The sequence below is a fragment of the Symphalangus syndactylus genome, chromosome 4 (genome assembly GCF_028878055.3).
Source record: "Symphalangus syndactylus isolate Jambi chromosome 4, NHGRI_mSymSyn1-v2.1_pri, whole genome shotgun sequence".
NCBI classification, from domain to species: Eukaryota; Metazoa; Chordata; class Mammalia; order Primates; family Hylobatidae; genus Symphalangus; species Symphalangus syndactylus.
The window spans coordinates 126,842,249-126,861,703 of NC_072426.2; the positions used below are offsets into that span (position 1 = coordinate 126,842,249).

General features: G+C 43.6%; 1 protein-coding gene across 9 annotated transcripts in view; it reads left to right on the forward strand.

The window, feature by feature from the left end:
- Positions 1-19,455, forward strand: part of TMEM131L (transmembrane 131 like) — a 171,502-nt gene that overhangs the window by 57,867 nt on the left and 94,180 nt on the right. The window contains exon 1 of one of the 9 annotated variants that reach the window (XM_063638289.1): positions 10,986-11,068. The exons of the other annotated variants lie outside the window; for them this stretch is intronic. Coding sequence (XP_063494359.1) covers positions 11,049-11,068 — 20 coding nt within the window. The 5' untranslated portion in view covers positions 10,986-11,048. Of the gene's footprint in view, positions 1-10,985; positions 11,069-19,455 lie in introns of those variants that run through there. 9 annotated transcript variants of the gene reach the window in all.

A 19,455-nucleotide genomic window follows, 5' to 3' on the forward strand; every position in this document is an offset into this window, starting at 1 on the left:
GTCTCACTTTAGGTTTTCTGTCTTTCCCATGTTTCACTTCTGGTTTTTTTTTTTTTTTTTTTTTCCTGTCTTAGCTGCAAAGTCTAGTGGGGAATTTGGCCCCTGGCTGCTCTGGATTGCCATTCTCAGAGCTTTGCATTCTCAGGAGTTCCCTTCCAGGGCGTGTAGCCCAAGGACTCTGATGGACCTGCCCTAGGTCTCTCAGCAGAAGGAAGGGCAGTAGCTAAGTTGTGTGTGTCGATTGAGGCCATAAGCCAGGGCTACTCCCTGCTGGCAGTCCAGGTCTTCTCCCACAACACTTTGTAAATTTTAAAAAGGCCAAAAATAAAAATAGTTGCTAATAACAAGGACAGGACCCAGATATATGTTTTAATGACTGACATTGTTTGCAGGTAAATATGTCACAAGGGAGAGTTATATTTTTATGAGCTTTATGTATGCCTTATTTTGAAGACACTTTATATGATAATGATGCATACTTTTTATTTTAAGGGACTTTGTAAAGAAGGTAAGCTTGTCTAGTAGTTCATGGGATTGCTTGGTAGGAGGCCTAGGTTTGTTTCTTAGCTCAGCTCTTTAACCAGATTCTTGAGGGCAAGCACCCCTCTGGGTTTCCATTTCCTGGCCTAGAGGAGGAGAAATTTAGACCCTGTGGTCTATTAAGGTTACTTCTAACATAAAACTCCCATGTTATGGGTTGAAGTCTGATTTTATCACTTTATGTTATTTAGAGGATTTGTAGCTGTGTCATAGATTTTGTGCAGTGTCGTCATTGCTGTGATTTATTTGGTGCCTTTGGCCAGGATGTAACCCTTCAATTTCAGTGTAGTTCCCACGGGAAGGTATGATATTGGCTTCATGTTGTGGGTTCTAGGAATGTTCCGTGGAGGCAAAGCAGGGGCTATCTCTGTAAGTGGTTTCATTGGATGGCTCGTGTTTTAGGACCACACTGCTGTTTGGCTAGTGAAGCGTACGTAATGATACTGAGTGTAATAGCATCATTACACTCATAGTGTCCAGGTATTTGACAAGCGTTTCTCTCTGGTTTATGGGCTGATGCGACTTGATACATAATGATTATTCTCCTTCTTTCCAATGTGTTTGAGTGGTGCAGACAAATCAGGCATATATTGGAAAGTTTTAGGATTTTTTAAAAGGATTTTTCCGTTTTTAAAAACTTGAAATAGTGATTGTGATAGTACCTCTAGAGCCAGTGCCTGTTCGTTCATCACAGGTTTAGCAGCCTCATAAAGTAAATCCTTTTCCTTTCAGTTTCTTTTTTTTTTTTGAGACTGTGTCTCACTCTGTCGCCCAGACTGGAGTGCAGTGGCGCGATCTCGGCTCACTGTAACCTCTGCCTCCAAGGTTCAGGCGATTCTTGTGCCTCACCCTCCGAAGTAGCTGGGGTTACAGGTGCGTGCCACCACACCTGGCTAATTTTTGTATGTTTAATAGAGACAGGGTTTCACCACGTTGACCAGGCTGGTCTCAAGCTCCTGACCTCAAGTGATCTGCCCACCTGGGCCTCCCAAAGTGCTGGGATTACAGGCGTGAGCCACCGCGCCCAGCCCTTTTCCTTTCCGTTTCTTAATTTGTTTTTATTACTCTTGCTGCCCAAGTCTAACTGATTCTTCTCATTTGTTAGTGGGTTTCCCACTTAAATCTTCTCTGTATCAGTGTTTTGCAAATATTAAGGCGCACAGGAATCATCGAGGGATCTTGTTAGCTTGGAGATGCTGATTAAGTAGGTCTGTGGTGGGGCCTGCGACTCCACATTCCTTTATTTTTTATTTTTTATTTTTTTTTGAGATGAAGTCTCGCTCTGTTGCCAGGCTGGAATGAGTTGGCACGACCTCGGCTCACTGCAACCTCTGCCTCCCGGGTTCAAGTGATTCTCCTGCCTCAGCCTCCCAAGTAGCTGGGACTATAGGCGTGCGCTACTGCACCCAGCTGATTTTTTTGTATTTTTAGTAGAGACGGGGTTTCACCATGTTGGCCAGGATGGTCTTGATCTCTTGATCTCATGATCCGTCCACCTCGGTCTCCCAAAGTACTGGGATTACAGGTGTGAGCCACCACATCCGGCCTGCTACTCCACATTTCTAACAGACTCCCAGGCGATGCCATGCTGCTGATGTGTGGATCATAGTTTGAGTAGCATAAAGTTTGTGTAGGCCACACTTGGTCCACCTGTCCTCTCATCCACAGGCCTCTCTTCTCCTGTCCACTACCTGTATTGTTCATCTGAGAGTCATTTATCCCTAACTTCAAGTTTCCAACACATGTTTTTTGAGCACTCCCTCCTGCAGATACCGTATTGGATAGAGGATGCAGGGATGAAGGACACACTCCCTGCCCTCAAGAAGCTTGCTGTCTTATGTGAGGCCAGTAGCACTTGTAAATAGCTCCTGTCATGTTGTGAAATGTGCTATAACAGAGGTAGGTGTAAAATGCTGCAGAAACACAGAGGAGGGAGAAATTGTTCTGCTAATTAAGGGTTCACATCATGTCTATTCTGTTGAGCGGGCATGTAGGTTTTGGGGTCTTGAGAGAGGGCCTGCATTTATTGTTTATATCTATCTTTGTGTCCCTTTTGTCTGGGACAATACCTGAGACATGGCAATTAAATGTTGAATGCATGAGGTTATTTAACCCTCTTAGAAAGACTGAAGATCCCTTTTTAGGAATCAGATGACCATCTTTTTTCAATTGCACCTCTGACACAAAGCTCATGTTGGCTACAGTCCATTGATGTTTTAGGATTTGGGGTTATTCTAGCAGGTACTTGTGACTCACAATAGCAAATGAATCTCGCAAGAGGGAGGTGAAAGTAATTTTCATCGTAATTATTATTTGGTGACTTGTTGCCAAATCTTCAGTTTTTTTTTTTTGTTTGTTTGTTTTTTTTTTGCGGTGGGGGATAAGGTCTCATTCTGTTGCCCAGGCTGTAGTGCAGTGATAGATCTCAGCTCACTGCAGCCTCCGCCTCCTGGGTTCAAGCCGTTCTCCCACCTCATCCTCCCGAGTAGCTGAGATTTCAGGCGTGCACCACCATGCCCGGCTAAGTTTTTGTATTTTTTGGTAGAGACAGGATTTCACCATGTTGCTCAGGCTGGTCTTTTGAACTCCTGGGCTCAAGTGGTTCGCTTGCCTCGGCCTCCCAGAGTGCTGGGATTACAGGCATGAGCCACTGGCCCAAATCCTGAGTTTCTTCTCATCTTTTTTATAGTGCCTTGATCCTAATCAGGCAAGTGTATGTGACCCCACCCCTGCCCTGATTTAATGTTTACTTCCTTTTCTTCATAGTTTTATAACTTGTTGCCAGTGAAAGGATCAGAATTTGGGGGTCTTTCGTGTTTGAGGAAACGAAGCCCCGGAAGGGAACCCAACACGTTTACCTGGCAGCGTCTGGCTGAGCCTGGACTGTCATCTTGGGCCCCTGACTCTGAGGTGAAGGCTGTTTCTGCAACATTTGGGTCTAACCTCATCCTTTTACTGCGTCCTGCCTCGGGGGACCACCTTGCATTTGTCTCTCTTCAGCTTCCTCTTTTTTGGTACTATATGCGTACAACTTCGAGAAGCTTCTGTATTTTAGTTCAGTTTGTGTGTTGTGCAGCCATACCATTAACTGAGCGGGTTCTTTTTCTCACCGTCTGGTCTGAATTTCCTTGTCCTGCGGAAAGGCATTGCCTGCCACGCCTTGTTGAGTTCTCCCATCTCTGAAATAAAGAGGAAAATAGATATTATACATTTTTAAAGCCTCAGTTTACTTCCAGGTTTTGGCATAATATAAAACATGTTACAGCTTGCCTCTTCAGGTGGATTATTTAGTCATAAAAATGGAGACTTATTGATAGGGAAAACCCAGCCTACGAAAACAGAACAGAGCGCGAGATTGCATTTGAGCTCCCAGGAGTTGGCATTGGTAGATTTGCGTGGGTGGTAAAACATAAGTTTTCTATTTGATGTATCCTTTTCCAGTGAAGAGGGAAAACTGTGACATGTTTTACAATATTGAAAAAAGCATAGCAGTTTTAATATAGAGTGTGAAGTCTGGTGGCAGTAATGCAGATAAACCATTCCTCTTTGGAAATTTAGGGGCTTTAAAAACAACAAAACAAATCACAATAAGGTAAGAAAAAGTGTAAGTTCAAAAGCAGGTAAAGGAGGAAAATACTTTTAAATGTAAGGGGGAAATTGCTTTCTCACTTGCATTCTTTTTAATGTTCTTCCTACTTTCCCTAAAATAACAGAACCTGGTCTCTTATAGGTTCCCTGCCTAGGCTGTCTCGTAATGTGTTCATATTAAAGTTGCTGTTCCACAAGCAAAGCAGGTACAGTGTATGCCTCTGTTTCAGAGCTTCCAAGCCTAATAGAAATAGTCTGGGGGAGAGAGGGATTTGGTTGGGGGTGGGGGAGCCAATCCCTCCCTCGGAGAGTGTGGGCCACAGATAGGGTAGACTTTGAAACTCAAGGGAAACATCCACAGTGGTTTCTTATCTGACCATGTACAGTGTATGGTGGGTCACACCAGTCTTTGAATTTTGGCACCCTTTCTGTAGGGTAACTCTCCGTGGGTCTGGCCTCGGAGGGTTGTGGCCTCCGGATTAAAGAGGTGGGATCCAGTGAGCTGAGGAAGAACCTTCCATTGCTTTTATCCCCACTGTCCAGAGGGTTCCAGAGACCGCCCATCAGTTGCCTGTTCCGTGATCACTGGTGATTTCTGGGAGGTTTTGTGATTAATTTTATCTCGGTGCTTATGAGAAATGACACTTAACCTAGTGTCTTTGAACCTTGACTTTCATCTGTAGAAAATGGAAATATTCTGTTCCATAGAGAGTCAGTTGTACTTGCACTGGCGAAAGAAATGATTGATTACTTTGAATATTCTGTTTAAGGAAATGGTACACAGCATACTTCTAAAATGTAGATGGGATGGAATCCTTTTTACAAAAGAAATGAAAGTAAAATTTCCGCTAAAATTGGCAAGCTTTTGTGGGTGTACCTCTTTCATCTTCAGCATGACTTGAAGAGGAACTTTAGTCAGTGTATGTGTTTCCACTTACTGAAAGTGAGTATGTAAAGTAACTAAACCTATAGTGGACTCTTTTTTTAGAAATAGATACTGCTACTTTGGAAGGGAGTGGATTGAAAGAGTTGAAAAACTTAAGAGAAGAGAAAACTGAATCCTTGGGGGGAAAATCTTAATGCAAGCACAAATATAACACCAAATTGAATCTAGGAGGAAAAGTAGTTTGAGCACAAGGGAAAATAAATTTTAAAATTTAAGGGTACGTGTACATTTTATGTCACACTGTGGTATACTCTGGTCTGAATCCTTGTGATAGGAATGATTTCATTTGCTTCAAACACCTCCCTTTTTCTCCCCTACCCCCTTCACATAACCTGTGGGAGATTTTCTGTATTTGGCATATGCCCATGTTTTGAAGTCACACAGTGTATTAAGTAAGATCTGATTGCAAAGATGGTCTCTGTTAAAACAGGCTGTTACACAAGATGTTACCATATGTTCATTTCACGAGGCCTCACACATGCTTTAAGGACCATCATTATTTCAAATCTAAGTAGTTTATAGTTCTTATTTGTGTCAAATATTCCATTTGCAGCCTCTAAAATTCTTGCCGTCTCTGTTGTCCTTTTTTCTTAGGTCTCTGCTGCTTCCTGGAGAATACAAACTCCTTGTAGTCAGGGTCTGTGTTTTATACCTTTATCCATTCACTACACCTAATGCTGTGTTGGGTGTAAGGTCCGGGAAATACTGTGTAAAAATTGCTGGGTGAATTTTGGCAGATCTTGGTAATGTGATTATCAGGATATTCCAGGGGAGGTGGCGTTAGTATACTTAAACTGATAGTTTAAGTGTCATTAATTTGGTGGATGGTGGCATTTTGGGGAAAAGAGCCGGTTTATTGGATGATAAATCAGGACCCTGATCTAGACAGGCTGCATTATGAGCCGAATCAAAGAATAAATTCAAAAGGTATTATTAGGTATGGTACAGTACTGGGACATGAATGAGCAGTTTCCCCACAGGAAGAGGAAATAGAAGAACGCCCAAAGGAAGTACTGTAGGTGAGAGAGACTTGAGGGTTGTTAGAGACTGCTTGAAAAGAGAATGCTGCATAGGTGTAGATTAAAGTTGAGGGTCTTCTGTTCAGGGTAGGCTGGCTTGCTGTACTTGGTTCTGGCAAGCACCTTTAAAAGGTATTCATTGGGTATTTTCAGAAGCACATTTTACTCATGCAAGTTCGACCTCTGGAGCATAGCAAAAAGTGAGTGATTCGTCCCACTGTTTGACTGAGTGGATATCTGACATTGGACCAGCAGCAGTGACAGAGGTAGCTCTTAGGTCTTAGGATCGCAGCTGACAGGATGTGGCTGACTCAGTAGTTCCAAGACAGCTTTCTGAGGCCCCCCACTTTCCTGATGTGGCAGAGGCACCAGCACCCCTCCTGGGCCAGTTCCATGTGGTTCTGGGAGTCTTTCCTGGAGGCCCAGCATAGAGCCTGCTCCCTTGAACTCTTCAGTGATTTTATAAGCACCTAATTCTCTATATTAAATCCCTTTCTGCTTAAAATAGCTAGCTCATTTCCTGCAGCCTGACTCTGGCTGAGGCTGAAGAATTTTATAATGGGAATGAGCTGCATTGGAAACAGAAGTGTCACTGCAAGGATCCTGGAATGAGCAGCAGATAGATGGATAAATGGATCAGTGGTTCCCAAATGCATGTACTCAGGTTCCTTCTGCTCCCCTAGTGGATGCATGTACACTGGAATTGTCTGAGAGAGCTATTCCTCAAACACAGATTCCTAGGCTCTATCCCTAGCAATTCTGATTCAGGGGAAGTGCTGGAACCCTTGAATCCATATTACCTCTGAGTGATGGCCACATTGGCTATTAGTGGACTAAATTATTTCTTGACTCTAGGAGCCAGTGCCCATGAGAAATCTTTTTAAAAGGGAGGAAGTGTTTAGGAGCTACACATTTTTAAAGATTCCACTACAGAGGATATACCTTTTCTTGGATATAAAGGGATTAATCCTGTAAATACTGTCAGAATGTGAACTCTACAGGATTTCCCTCTTTTGTTATTACTGGAGGAAAGGAATATATTTCAAAAATGTTACTGAGCCGGGCACGGTGGCTCACGCTTGTAATCCCAGCACTTTGGGAGGCCGAGGCGGGCGGATCACGAGGTCAGGAGATCGAGACCACGGTGAAACCCCGTCTCTACTAAAAAATACAAAAAATTAGCCGGGCGCGGTGGCGGGCGCCTGTAGTCCCAGCTACTCGGAGGCTGAGGCAGGAGAATGGTGTGAACCCGGGAGGCGGAGCTTGCAGTGAGCCGAGATTGCGCCACTGCACTCCAGCCCGGGCGACAGAGCGAGACTCTGTCTCAAAAAAAAAAAAAAAACAACAACAAAAAAAAATGTTACTGAATCCAGAATAAAAATTGAGTTGTTTGTAATGAGAGTTAAAAATTCATGTGAGTACTTTATTATACAATATTTTCTTATATAAAAACATGGCATTTTACAGGATAATACACTATTTTATTGTATAAAGTGCTGTTAGTATATTTTCTCATCTCCGTTTATAGTTAAAGGAAAAAGACAATAGAAGTTATTTAAAATACGGAAATGCCTCCTAAGAAGAGAGGTCAAGGGATTATTTGGAGAACTGGTGAATTTAGGATAATTTTGTAGTGTTAGAGTTTGCTGAGCTCTGGAAGCCAGGTGGTTTAAGGATCACATGTCTGGTGTAAGCACTTGTTCTTCTCTTATTCAATTTCCCCACCTCTCTCCACCCTCCCCACCAAACCCCAGTCCTGATTTCTGCCCTTCTCTTCATCTTCCGGCCCTTTTAAGGTGCATGCTAACAGATAAAGAAGGAAATCACCATTGTTCTCCAGTCTAGTAGAGCCTGCTTGATTGAAATTGATTAGCTCTAGATGATTGGAGTCCTTGTAGCAGCAGGGGTTATATGTCAAATGGATCTCCACTGAAGGCCAAAGCTGTTCTTCCTCTGCAGCTGCCAGGCTGCTTGAAATTAGGCAGAATGATTTTGCGCTTGGATAATAGTCAGGAATTAACTGCAGCTTACAAAGCACTGCATAATTATGGGAAATGTGGATGGTGCTAATCAAATGCATCTGCATATGGCATTTTCATTATGTACGGGAGGCGTATGTGTGCACAGAAAGGGAATGAGCTTGTGTAGAGCTTGTATGGGTTCGTGTGTGAGAAGATGCATCTGCAGAAATGGCCTCCTCTTTCCTACATGGAATCCTGACAGAATGATTGAATTAGGAGTCTGGCGTGTGTGCTTACTTGCTATTAGTGCTTTTTTTTAAAAAAAAAAAAAAAAAAAACACCTTTATTGAGATACAATTCACATGGCATACAATTTGCCCACTTAAAGAGTGCAACTCAATATTTTTTAGTGTGTTTGTGAGGTTTTGCAACCAGCAACACACTCTAATTTTAGAACACTTTCATCCCTCCTAAAATAACCTGTTGGTTTTTTTATAAAGAAAATATAGTTTGTACTTTTTGATGGACACTTTTTCTTTTTTTTTAAAGTGGGAATTTCAGATCATCTTCAGCCTTTTGCAAAATTATACTGTTTCTCGGAAAGCATTTGTTTTTATAAATAGTCATAAAATGTTTCTTAACGTTCCAAAGGTTACCTGCTTTCCTGACTTTTGGACACAACCTCATGAATTATGTTTTAGTTGCTGGGTTCATGTACCTACTAGTTGGAATCTTTTCAGCTTCAAGTGACAGATTTCACTCAGTTAGCTGACGCATTAAAGGAACTCACTGGCACTGGTAACCTGGAAGAAGCAGGGGTATTAACTTCAGGCACAGGTAGATTTAGGTATTCTCTCTCTCTCAATTCTTTTTTTTTTTTTTTTTTTTTGAGACGGAATTTCGCTCTTGTTGCCCAGACTGGAGTGCAGTGTTGCGATCTCGGCTCACCACAACCTCTGCCTCCCGGGTTCAAGCAATTTTCCTGCCTCAGCTTCCCAAGTAGCTGGGATTACAGGCATGCACCACCACATGCAGCTAATTTTGTATTTTTGTAGAGACGGGGCTTCTCCATGTTGGTCAGGCTGGTCTCGAACTCCCGACCTCAGGAAATCCGCCCGCCTTGGCCTCCCAAAGTGCTGGGATTACAGGCGTAAGCTACCGCACCCAGCCTCTTTCTCAATTCTTTTATTTCCACATTGGTCACGTTCACCCCATTATAGCTAGAGGGACTGGGTGTGGGAGTGGGGCGCACATCTGCAGCAGCAGTGGCGGAGGGGAGGCTGCGAATCAGGTGCTGAGCCTCACCTCAGCTTGCCTATATTTTGTGTCACTGGCTTATAAATTACTCTAGGTTTTGATTTATTTCTTCATTCTTGGATTACAGATCTATTCATTCAAGCAGTGGAACTAAAAGAACCATCTCAGGCATGCTGCAATAACCCATGTTGCTGATTCAGATGGTTAGTCAAAGTGTTTGAACCAGGCCCAGGCTGTGGGTGCTACTTTCTAAAAGATTCTCCCCAAGCCAAGGGTTACCAACTTGGACCTCCTCCTACAGTCCTGTTTGAGCATGATCCACCCGATCACGCAATTTCTAGCTTAATCTCTTTCTGAACTTTTCATTGCCTGGTTCAGTACCTTATTTTCCTTAGTAGGATCCTATGTTTTTTGCATTTTTAAGTTTCTTGGTTGTCTTGCCCTCTTAACATTTACAGCATTCGTAATTTAGTAAATCATTAAATGTTGTATTTGTGATTGGCATGAATAGACCCGATGTATTTTTTAAGCTGAAAAAGAAATATGACCAACCTGACATTGGTTTTTAAAAATATTCTATACATACTTTTATTGTTTTGGTAAATTAGATTTGGTGAAGGTTTTGGTTGAAGTTTGGGAAACGTTTTTTATGATTCTGCAGTTTCTGACATGCTAGGATGAAGCCAGCTTTATACTGAGTAATTAAAAAGAAATATTCTGAGGCCTGAGTTGTGATTTTATAAATCAATGACACCAGTTTGGGGAGGTTTTCTTTCACTCAACAAATGTTACTGAGTGTTCTGTAAATACAAAACAGCAAACCAGATAGACCAAAATCTAGTGGACCTTGCAGTCTGATAGGATGTGAGAAAGAGAAAACTGCAAAACTAAATTTTATGGATGTTATAAGGTGATATGTCGTATGGAAAAAGTTGAAACAACTGGTCAAGGGAAAAGAGGATGAGGATTGTGGTGGGGGCTGCAGCTATAAACAGGAGGTTGAAGCTTATTAAGAGGGTGAGATATTACAAGGATTTGAAGGAGGTGGAGGATTTATTTTTATTTTTTACTTTTTTTCGAGACAGAGTCTTGCTCTGTCGCCCAGGCTGGAGTACAGTGGCGCAATCTCGGCTCACTGCAACCTTTGCCTCCCGGGTTCAAGCGATTCTCCTGCCTCAGCCTCCCGAGTAGCTGGGACTACAGGCGCGTGCTACCATGCCCGGCTAATTTTTTGTATTTTTAGTAGAGATGGGATTTCACCATGTTAGCCAGGATGGTCTCTATCTCCTGACCTCGTGATATGCCCGCCTCAGCCTCCCAATGTGCTAGGATTACAGGCATGAGCCCCGGCGCCTGGCCAGGAGTTGGAAGATTTGATGGAGATGGGGGAGTTTGCCATGAGGCTGTCTGGGTGAAGAATGTTCCAGATAGAGAGAACAGCCACTGCAGAGGACTTTAAGGTAGGAGGACCATATACTTGGGGTATTCCCAGTGTAGCCAGAAGACCCTTGTGGTGAGAACACCATGGGTACAGACCTGGAGAGGGACGTGGAGTTGGTGAGGTCACGGGGAGAGCACAGCGTGAGGCCTTGGAAATGGGGAGTTCTTGTGGGGATTTTGAGCAGACCAGTGATGCCATCTGAATTAGGTTTAAAGAGGCCATGCTGGCAGTGCTGAGCCTGAGTGTCAGGGAAACCAGTGAGGCCCTTACAGCCAGGAAGCAAGAGATGGAGAGACATGATGGCTGCTTGGATCAGGTGGGGCAGTGGGCCTGGTGAAAGCGGAGCTCATGGGATTTCCGACGGATAGGATGCGGGTGTGAGAAAGAGAACAGTTAGGGATAACTCCAAGTATTGGCTTGAACAACTGAGCGGAGATGGCTGTGGGCAATTGGGTTTGGGGGTAAGATCAGGAGCTCAGTTTCACACCTGTTGAGTTTGGGATGTCATTTCGACATCCCAGAGCACATGTGGATGGGCAGTTGGGAAGGGTGCTGGGCTAGAGATGTAAATTTGGGGTGGTGTTTACAGCCTTCACGTTGGATCAGATAAGCATTGAGTCATTTTAGAGTGCTTAGAAAAGAGGACCAGGGTCTGGAGCCTGGGGTGTCTCTGCATTCAGAAGGGTCGTAGAGGAGATTGAGAGGTGGCCAGCGAGTTAGGGGAAGTGAAGCAACATAACAAAACCAAGTGTTTTGGAGTTGAAACCTTTGTTAACTTTTAAATAATTTATTAATGTGGAAATATGCTGTTTGAATCAAAAAAAGAAATGATTATAAGCTGTATTTAGGAAGAGTGTACCTTCCTATTGCTCTTGATTTTTCAAAAAGCACATCACTCTGAACATCTTTAATATTCTCACAGATTCTGAACCATTTTGGAAAGTCAGGCAGAAGGAAAGTGTCTGATATTCTACTCATCCTAACATTGCTGTTAATATTTTGGTATTTGCCTTCTCATTTTCCTTTGTATTTTTTTTTTAGTTGTAATCTTGTTGCACACAACAGCTTTGTTTCCTTTTGTTTACTTGGCAACGGCAGCACTTTTTTCATGTTGCTGTTTACAATCTTCAAAACACAATTTTTGTTGGAGCGCTCTGCTTCTTTTGGAATTGGTGTTCATTGATAGAAGGATTGAATGGACAAAACCACGTTGCTACCAGCTGATCTTTGCTTTTCTCTGCCTTCCTGCACATCTGCATAGGATTCATACTGTGCTTTGTCTAGGGATGGAGAATGCTGGAAAGACAGGGGAAGTTGTTAGGATCTGGGCTGAAAATCCGGGAGCAAGACTAGGGCAGACCTGGCCACTGCGGGGGTTAACAAGCTGCTGATGGGGCAGAGGGAGTGAGGGCCTATGGAGAGGGACTCCTGGGCTTGAGGGACCACGCAGGGCCATTCTTTCTTTTGCAGACATCTTCAGCAATAACACTTCAGTGCCTCAAGGGTTTGAAAGAAAAATTACAATTTAAAAGGAAAACTCTTCGTGTATGATTTGCATATGAGTGGCGTCTGTATAATTAAGAACAATTAAATTCCCTGAGCTGAATTGAAAGGGAGGCTCCTGCTTCAGTTGCTGCAGTGCCTGCAGTGCAGCCTGTAGCTGTCAGGGCACTGGAGTTCTGTTGGAGGCATTCTGCCCACCTCCCCACAACCTCTAATAAAAGAAATCCTGAAACACTTTGCTGGGCGCTTGGCAAAACTCTTTACAAACACATTTCATTTAATCCTTACAATGGATTTAGGGGGGTCTATGTCAGTCAGATTCTCTAGAGGGACAGAACTAACAGGATCGATCGATCTATCTAGCTATCTGTCTGTCTGTCTGTCTATCTCCCTCCCTCCCTCCCTCCTATGTATATATATATAAAGAGGAGTTTATTACAAAGCATTAACTCATCCAATCACAAGGTCCAATAGGTGGTCTGCAAGCTGAGGAGCAAGGAAGCCAGTCCGAGTCCCAAAGCTGAAGAACTTGGAGTCTGTTCCAGGGCAGGAAGCATCCAGCACGGGAGAAAGCATGGGAAAAAGAGGTTGGCTGGGAGGCTAAGCCAGTCAAGCCTTTTCATGCTTTTCTGCCTGCTTTATATCCTGGCTGCGCTGGCAGCTGATTAGATGGTGCCCACCCAGATTAAGGGTGGGTCTGCCTTTCCCAGCCCACTGACTCAAATGTTAATCTCCTTTGGCAACACCCTCACGGACAAACCCAGGATCAATACTTTGCATCCTTCAATCAAGTTGATACTCAGTATTAACCATCACAGGGTCTTACCTTAATTTTATAATAGTGGAAACTGAACTTCTGATCACAAGAGCATCAGATGATCTCTTGTACTCATCTTTATGATTAACTCCACCTTTGTAGATTGTTCCTGATTGGGACCCAGTGAACCTGTTACAGGAGAGGGGTCCTGATCTAGACCCTAAGAGAGAGTTCTTGGATCTCACACAAGAAAGAATTCAAGGCGAGTCCACAGTGCAAAGCAAAAGCAGGTTTATTAAGAAAGTAAACGAATGAAAGAATGGCTACTCCATAGTCAGAACAGCCCTGAGGGCTGCTGGTTGCCCATTTTCATGGTTATTTCTTGATGATATGCTAAATAAGGGGTGGATTATTTATGCCTCCCCGTTTTTGACCGTATAGGGTAACATGCTGATGTTGCCATGGCATTTGTAAACTGTTATGGTGCTGTTGGAGTGTAGCAGTGAGGACAACCAGAGGTCGCTCTTGTGGCCATCTTGGTTTTGGTGGGTTTGGACCAGCTTCTTTACTGCAACCTGTTTCATCAGCAAGGCCTTTATGACCTGTATCTTGTGCCGACCTCTTATCTCATCCAAGACTTAGAATGCCCTAACTGTCTGGGAATGCAGCCCAGTAGGTTTCAGCCTCGTTTTACCTAGCTCCTATTTAAGATGGAGTTGCTCTGGTTCAAAAGCCTCTGACAAACCTGTAGGAATTTAGCCACATTCTTTCTTCCACTGCTGTGTTATATCTGATGGACTCCTTTCTCCCTAGACTAACTGGGAAGCAAGATGCAACTTTCCCTGATTTTTTCTCATCTGATTTTGCAAGAACTCTGCAGTTTCACACAACACTGAACAACTTTAAGTAGAGCAGGAATACAAGTATTTTCCCTTGTAAGGTTCCTGCCAGCCACCCCACAGGAAGGAGGTAATGTGTATCAGTATTTGAGGATGTTTTAAGCAATCTTCAAAGAGTAGGATAATTCTTACCCCTTGCCTTCCCTGCAATGTAAATGGCAGTGGTTCTTATTGACTATGCTCCTTCCAGGACTTTGTTCCTTCCAGGTGGGGATGTCACCTGTGTGCTCCTTCTAGCACCTCTTTTCTTTCTGGTGTGGCCACATCAGTCTGGAATACCCTCCCACCTTTGGTTCCCTGAAGCATCTCATGGAGGTCCTTGCACGTCCCTGCAGGTCTAGTTATGAAGCAGAAGGATAGGCTCTGAACCAGTCACATGCAGGCACTTCCCAGTTTACATCAGTGCGGGGCCAGAGCCACCCTAGGTTCCCACCAGAACCAATGGCTTTTCCCAGTGAAAGACAGCAGGAACCATCCTTTCCACACTTAGGATTTTCTTTGTTTTACCATTAGATTTGGGTTATGTTTGAGTGACTTTTATTGCTTCAGCCACTTAGCTTTCTGGTTTATTGGGATGCTCTGGTTCTGGCCACCCTGAAAGGCTGGCATGGCTGAAAAACCCGCCTCCCTCAGGGCAAGCAGGGGCTGGAGTGATGAGGCCATGTAGTATTAGTTCCGCTGAGCAGCTGCCACTGGCAATTTCTGGTGTTGGAAAAGAATGGGAAGCTGTTCTAGTTAGAATTAAAGCTTACATCTTAAACAAGAGAGCGTTTTCTCTCTCCTGAGAGAGTCTGCAGATATGCAGCTGCTGGCTCCAGGAAGTCTTTAGGGACCCCACGTTGCCTTCCCCAGGGTACTGGGATCTCCTACTCGTGGGACAAGGTGGAGACATTTGTTTTCCTGGCAGCAGTTTGGAAACTGCCAGCGCGATACTTCGGCTTTCACCCCATTTGCTGGAACTTAGTCCCGTGGCCATACCCAGATGCAAAGGAGCCTTGGAAATATGCCCACTTAAAAATTCCATTATGTGAAAGAAGACGAGAAGGGGGGATATTAGGGGCCAAAGAGCAACCTCTGTCACAGAACCTTGGGAAAGAAACAATGAGATCTTTACCATTATTTCTCAAGGAAAAACTGCTTTTCGTACAACATATGTTTAAGTCACATACCTCCCCCAAAAGGGGGGGAGCCGGAAAAAAACCAACAAAACAAACACCCAGCAGCTCTCTGACTTGTGTTAAGAAGTCCTTGTTTTTCTGGGCACACTCTAGCCTGGTTTCTCCAGTGCCAGTGTTTGTTGGGTTTCACATAAGAAAAATCATTTTTAAAGCCCTTCTCTGACAGTGGGGTTATATTATATAAGTGAGCTTGGTGATAGTAAATTATACTTTATGGGCAAGTGTGTGGTCTATGCTAGTCTGCTGAATGGACAGCATGAAACTTCAATTAAAAAGGTTTCTGCTGCATTCTGTTTTAAAAACATTATGTTCAGAGGCTAGATTTCTTTTTTTTTTTTTTTTTTTTGAGGAGAGAAGACTTAACTTTTTGAATAATGACATATTGTCTAGGTATTCTGAGAGATGGGACTGGGCCCTGGTGGAGTGAAACGCTGATATACATGTTAGTATTGTGCTTGACTCTAACAGCTGCTGTGAAGCGGGGGGCTCCCTCGCTCATGCTGGCTCCTTTCCTCATGAGGCTGGTCCTTCAAAGAACAGTTAGAAATTTTTCATTAGATTTTTCTGGCAATCTTGTTAACATTCTTTGTATTTGTCTGAAGATCATTTTGAGATATTTGCTCATATTGGGAGTTTTTTAAAAAAACACCTGTCAGGGCCGGGCGCAGTGGCTCACGCCTGTAATTCCAGCACTTTGGGAGGCTGAGGCAGGCGGATCACCTGAGGTTGGGAGTTCCAGACCAGCCTGACCAACATGGAGAAACCCCGTCTCTACTGAAAATACAAAATTAGCTGGGCGTGGTGGTGGGCGCCTGTAATCCCAGCTACTGGGGAAGGCTGAGGCAGGAGAATTGCTTGAACCTGGGAGGCGGAGGTTGCAGTGAGCCGAGATCACGCCACTGCCCTCCAGCCTGGGCAACAAGAGTGAAACTTTGTCTCAAAAATAAAACCAAAAAAACAAAAAACCCCCAAAACAAAAAACATCTGTCAGTTCAGTGTATTTTAGTAAAATATTATTCTGGGTCATACAGTTATGTAAGATTGTTCTTTGGTCCTACTGAGAAACTCTAGAAATTAATTATCTTTTGTACTTCACTTTTTATCTTATCAGCCTTTCTGTGATCTGTATGCCTTAACTTGTGTTTTTCACTTTGTTAAAACTCTTCCTCCAACCTTACCTGAAGACAGCATGTTCAGCCTTCTAGATCCTACTCAAATGCCACCTCTTCCAAAAGGCATTTCCTAACCTCCTCCACGCCGGGTGATCTCTTCCTCTTGTGGACACTTAAAGTACTGCGGACTGTGCTGTCCCTTGTATCATATGTGTTATGTACTGTAGGAGATACGTGATACATACATAATACTATGAGCCTCTGAAAGTTAGGCAGCCTGTTTTTATTTGCCTTTGGATTTCTGAATCTAACTGCCTTGGGTAGATAGAAGAAATGAATGTCGGTGGGATTTGGCACGTCTGCCTTTACAATATGAATAAGTTCAGCTACCAAGTTGCTTAAAGTGTTATAGATGAGCTTTAAAACATGGCTAGTGCACCATTAGGGAACTAATACTTAAATTTTTATGGACACTTTGAGAACTCAAAGTTGGTTTTCTAAAAATAACATGCACAGTAATGCATGAACTTGCATTGTCCACCCATGATCAAAGAGGAAAAAGTCCTTCATCCCTAGACTCCCTTATCTGCTAGGGTTTGTGTGAATTTCTGCTTTGGCTTCTTTTTTTTTTATGTATAGTGTCTGGCAAACTCTGTTAATGCTGGAGGTATCTAATACTGAATGTTCGTGTTAACTTGTCCTAGAGCTGAAAGGTAATGCAAAATGTATTTTGTATTTTGCAGATTTTATAGTCACATTTCATTATTTTAACATATAGTAGAGTGACCTACCCTAGTGTCTAGGAAAGATGTCAAATCTTTAAACCACAGAGGAGAAGCCATGAAAGTAAGGAGAAAGTTGGAATGGGAGCTGGAGTAAGGAGAAAGTTGGAATGGGAGCTGGAGTAAGGAGAAAGTTGGAATGGGAGCTGGAGTACGGAGAAAGTTGGAATGGGAGCTGGAGTAAGGAGAAAGTTGGAATGGGAGTTGGGGAAATGTGAGCTTAATTGCTGGCCTGTTCTTTAATAGGGTTTTGCGAAGTCCTTTAACTACTTGGCTAAAGTAGATCTTTATAGTATGTGCAATGTGGTAAGAGTAAATATGTAAATATAATAATGTATTTTAAAATTCTTTGAGTTGGAGATAAAATGGCTTTTGGTCCCATAGAATGGCGGGGGGTGAGGGAAAGATTTCTTTGGTTGCACATGGAGTTAAGGAAGACACAGGAGTCAAGGTATCAACAAAGCTTTCAGCTGGGCAGGTAGGCCAAGGCACTCACCAGCGTGGGAATATAGTACAGCCAGCTGAGGGGCGTTGCAAGCAATATGGTGAACTGCATCTTTTATTCCATTGGGAGGTGCCTGTGGGCCATCCACGGGATGACGCCTGGTACAGATGGAAACACGAGTCAGGAGCTCAGCAGAGTCTAGGCCACAGATACACAGGCTTGGGAAATGAATCAGTCAAACCACAGAAACCAAACTCTGGCTGATTTGAGCTGAAAAGGAATTTATTGAAAAGATGTTGGGCAGCTGACAGAATCTCTAGGAAGACCAAAGAACCAGGCCCAGAAAACAAGCCAGCAAAAAGAGGAATTAGCAGCTAGAGCCACAGCCAAAAAGTATTCCATGGAAATAGACTGCTGAGAACCCCACCCCATCACTTACCCTGCTGCAGTACTGCTGTGGTCCCCCAGGACAAATTCTTCAACTTCTTTGCTTCCTTGTGGCATCAGCTTGCGGAGGCCCTGCCTCAGGCGGGTAAATCTGGAGAAGTCTGGGTCATGGGCTAGCACCCCAGCTGTTAGTGGGGCTAAGTAAAACTAGTTTCTGGCCCTTTCCAAATCCAGGAGGGATGACTGTGGGAAATGTACCAATGCAGTAAAGGAAGATGCTGAACAGCTACAGAAATCACAAATGTCAGTGAAGGAAGCGTTAATCTGTGGGTGATAGGCAAACCCACTGGATGGGTGCAATAGGCTAGAGTGAGAAAAGAGTAGAGGAAGAGCTTTGGAAATGACAGCATGGAAGAGATAGGCAGAGGAAGAGGAGTTTGAAAGGGAGAAGGAGCAGCCACAGAGGTAGGAGGTGGAGGTTTCCTGGAAACCCAGGGAGAGCCATTCAAGAGAGGGTAGGTAGCCAGTGGAGAGGCCAAGTCAGCTCGGTACTTGATTGCGCAGGCTGTGATCATTTATGACCTCAGCAAGGGCCGCGTTGTTGCAGAGAGGGCTGGAGCCAGAGAGCAGTCAGGTGGAGGCAGAGTAGTGAAGGGGCTGTGAATGCACGATCACATTCCCATTCAGCCACCCCACAGCTAAGTGCACTTCGGCAAGTTGTTTAAATCCCCAAAGCATCTTTGTGTGTGAAAATGGGATGGATGGTAATTGGTATCCACACAGGGTTCTTAGGATTATATATAATAAAGTGCTTGGCACAGCATCTGGTATACTGCAAGTACTCAATAAATTTACTTGCTGTCATTGTTAGATCACCTGTGGTTTGGCTTCGAAGGGAAGAAGAGGGCTTGAAGCGGCTAGGGAAGGTGGAGAAGGATCTTAAGTGAGCAGGGCATGATTCTTTTCATGTAAGTAAGTGGAGGAGACAGAGCTGGGAGGGAGATGGAAATCCTGGAGAGGGCAGGACAGCGGGCTGTGAGCCTGGGATGCATCCAGAAAGAGCAACTGTGGGGTTAGTCTGACAGACGCAACGTCTCCTTGGATAGTGTGGATGCATAGGTCATCAGCAATGTGAGGGACAGATTAGTGTGGATGACTTTTGTCGCTGTCTTAGGAAGGCCGGCCATCAACACGCTGGGCTGCTGTACATCCCCAGGTCCTGTTATTAGCGAGAGCGCCTCCAACAGACCACTCTTGGTATTGCTCCAAGGACTTTTTGATTCCTCTCTTTTGGTTTAATAATTGCTTTGACCTTGAAGCCTGAAGCTTTCTACAGTGAAAGAAACTGGGAAAATCATGTCCTACCAAAAAACTTTTTCTCATTGGTGGGATTTTAATGGAGAAAAATACTGGTTTCTGCCTCCATTGTTAAATGGTTCTTTGCAAGTAGTTAATTGACCGGTAAGAATGGCAGTTCCAACTTAAGTAGCAATGCCTGTGTCTTTTATGTTTTTTTTCCTATCAGTAAACTTCTGGGGAGAAGTATTTTTTAAATTAAAAATAAAAACAGGAAAAACGACTTGTACTAAGATCATGATGTAGAATTTTATAACCATGTAGTTATGTAACTCATTTAATAC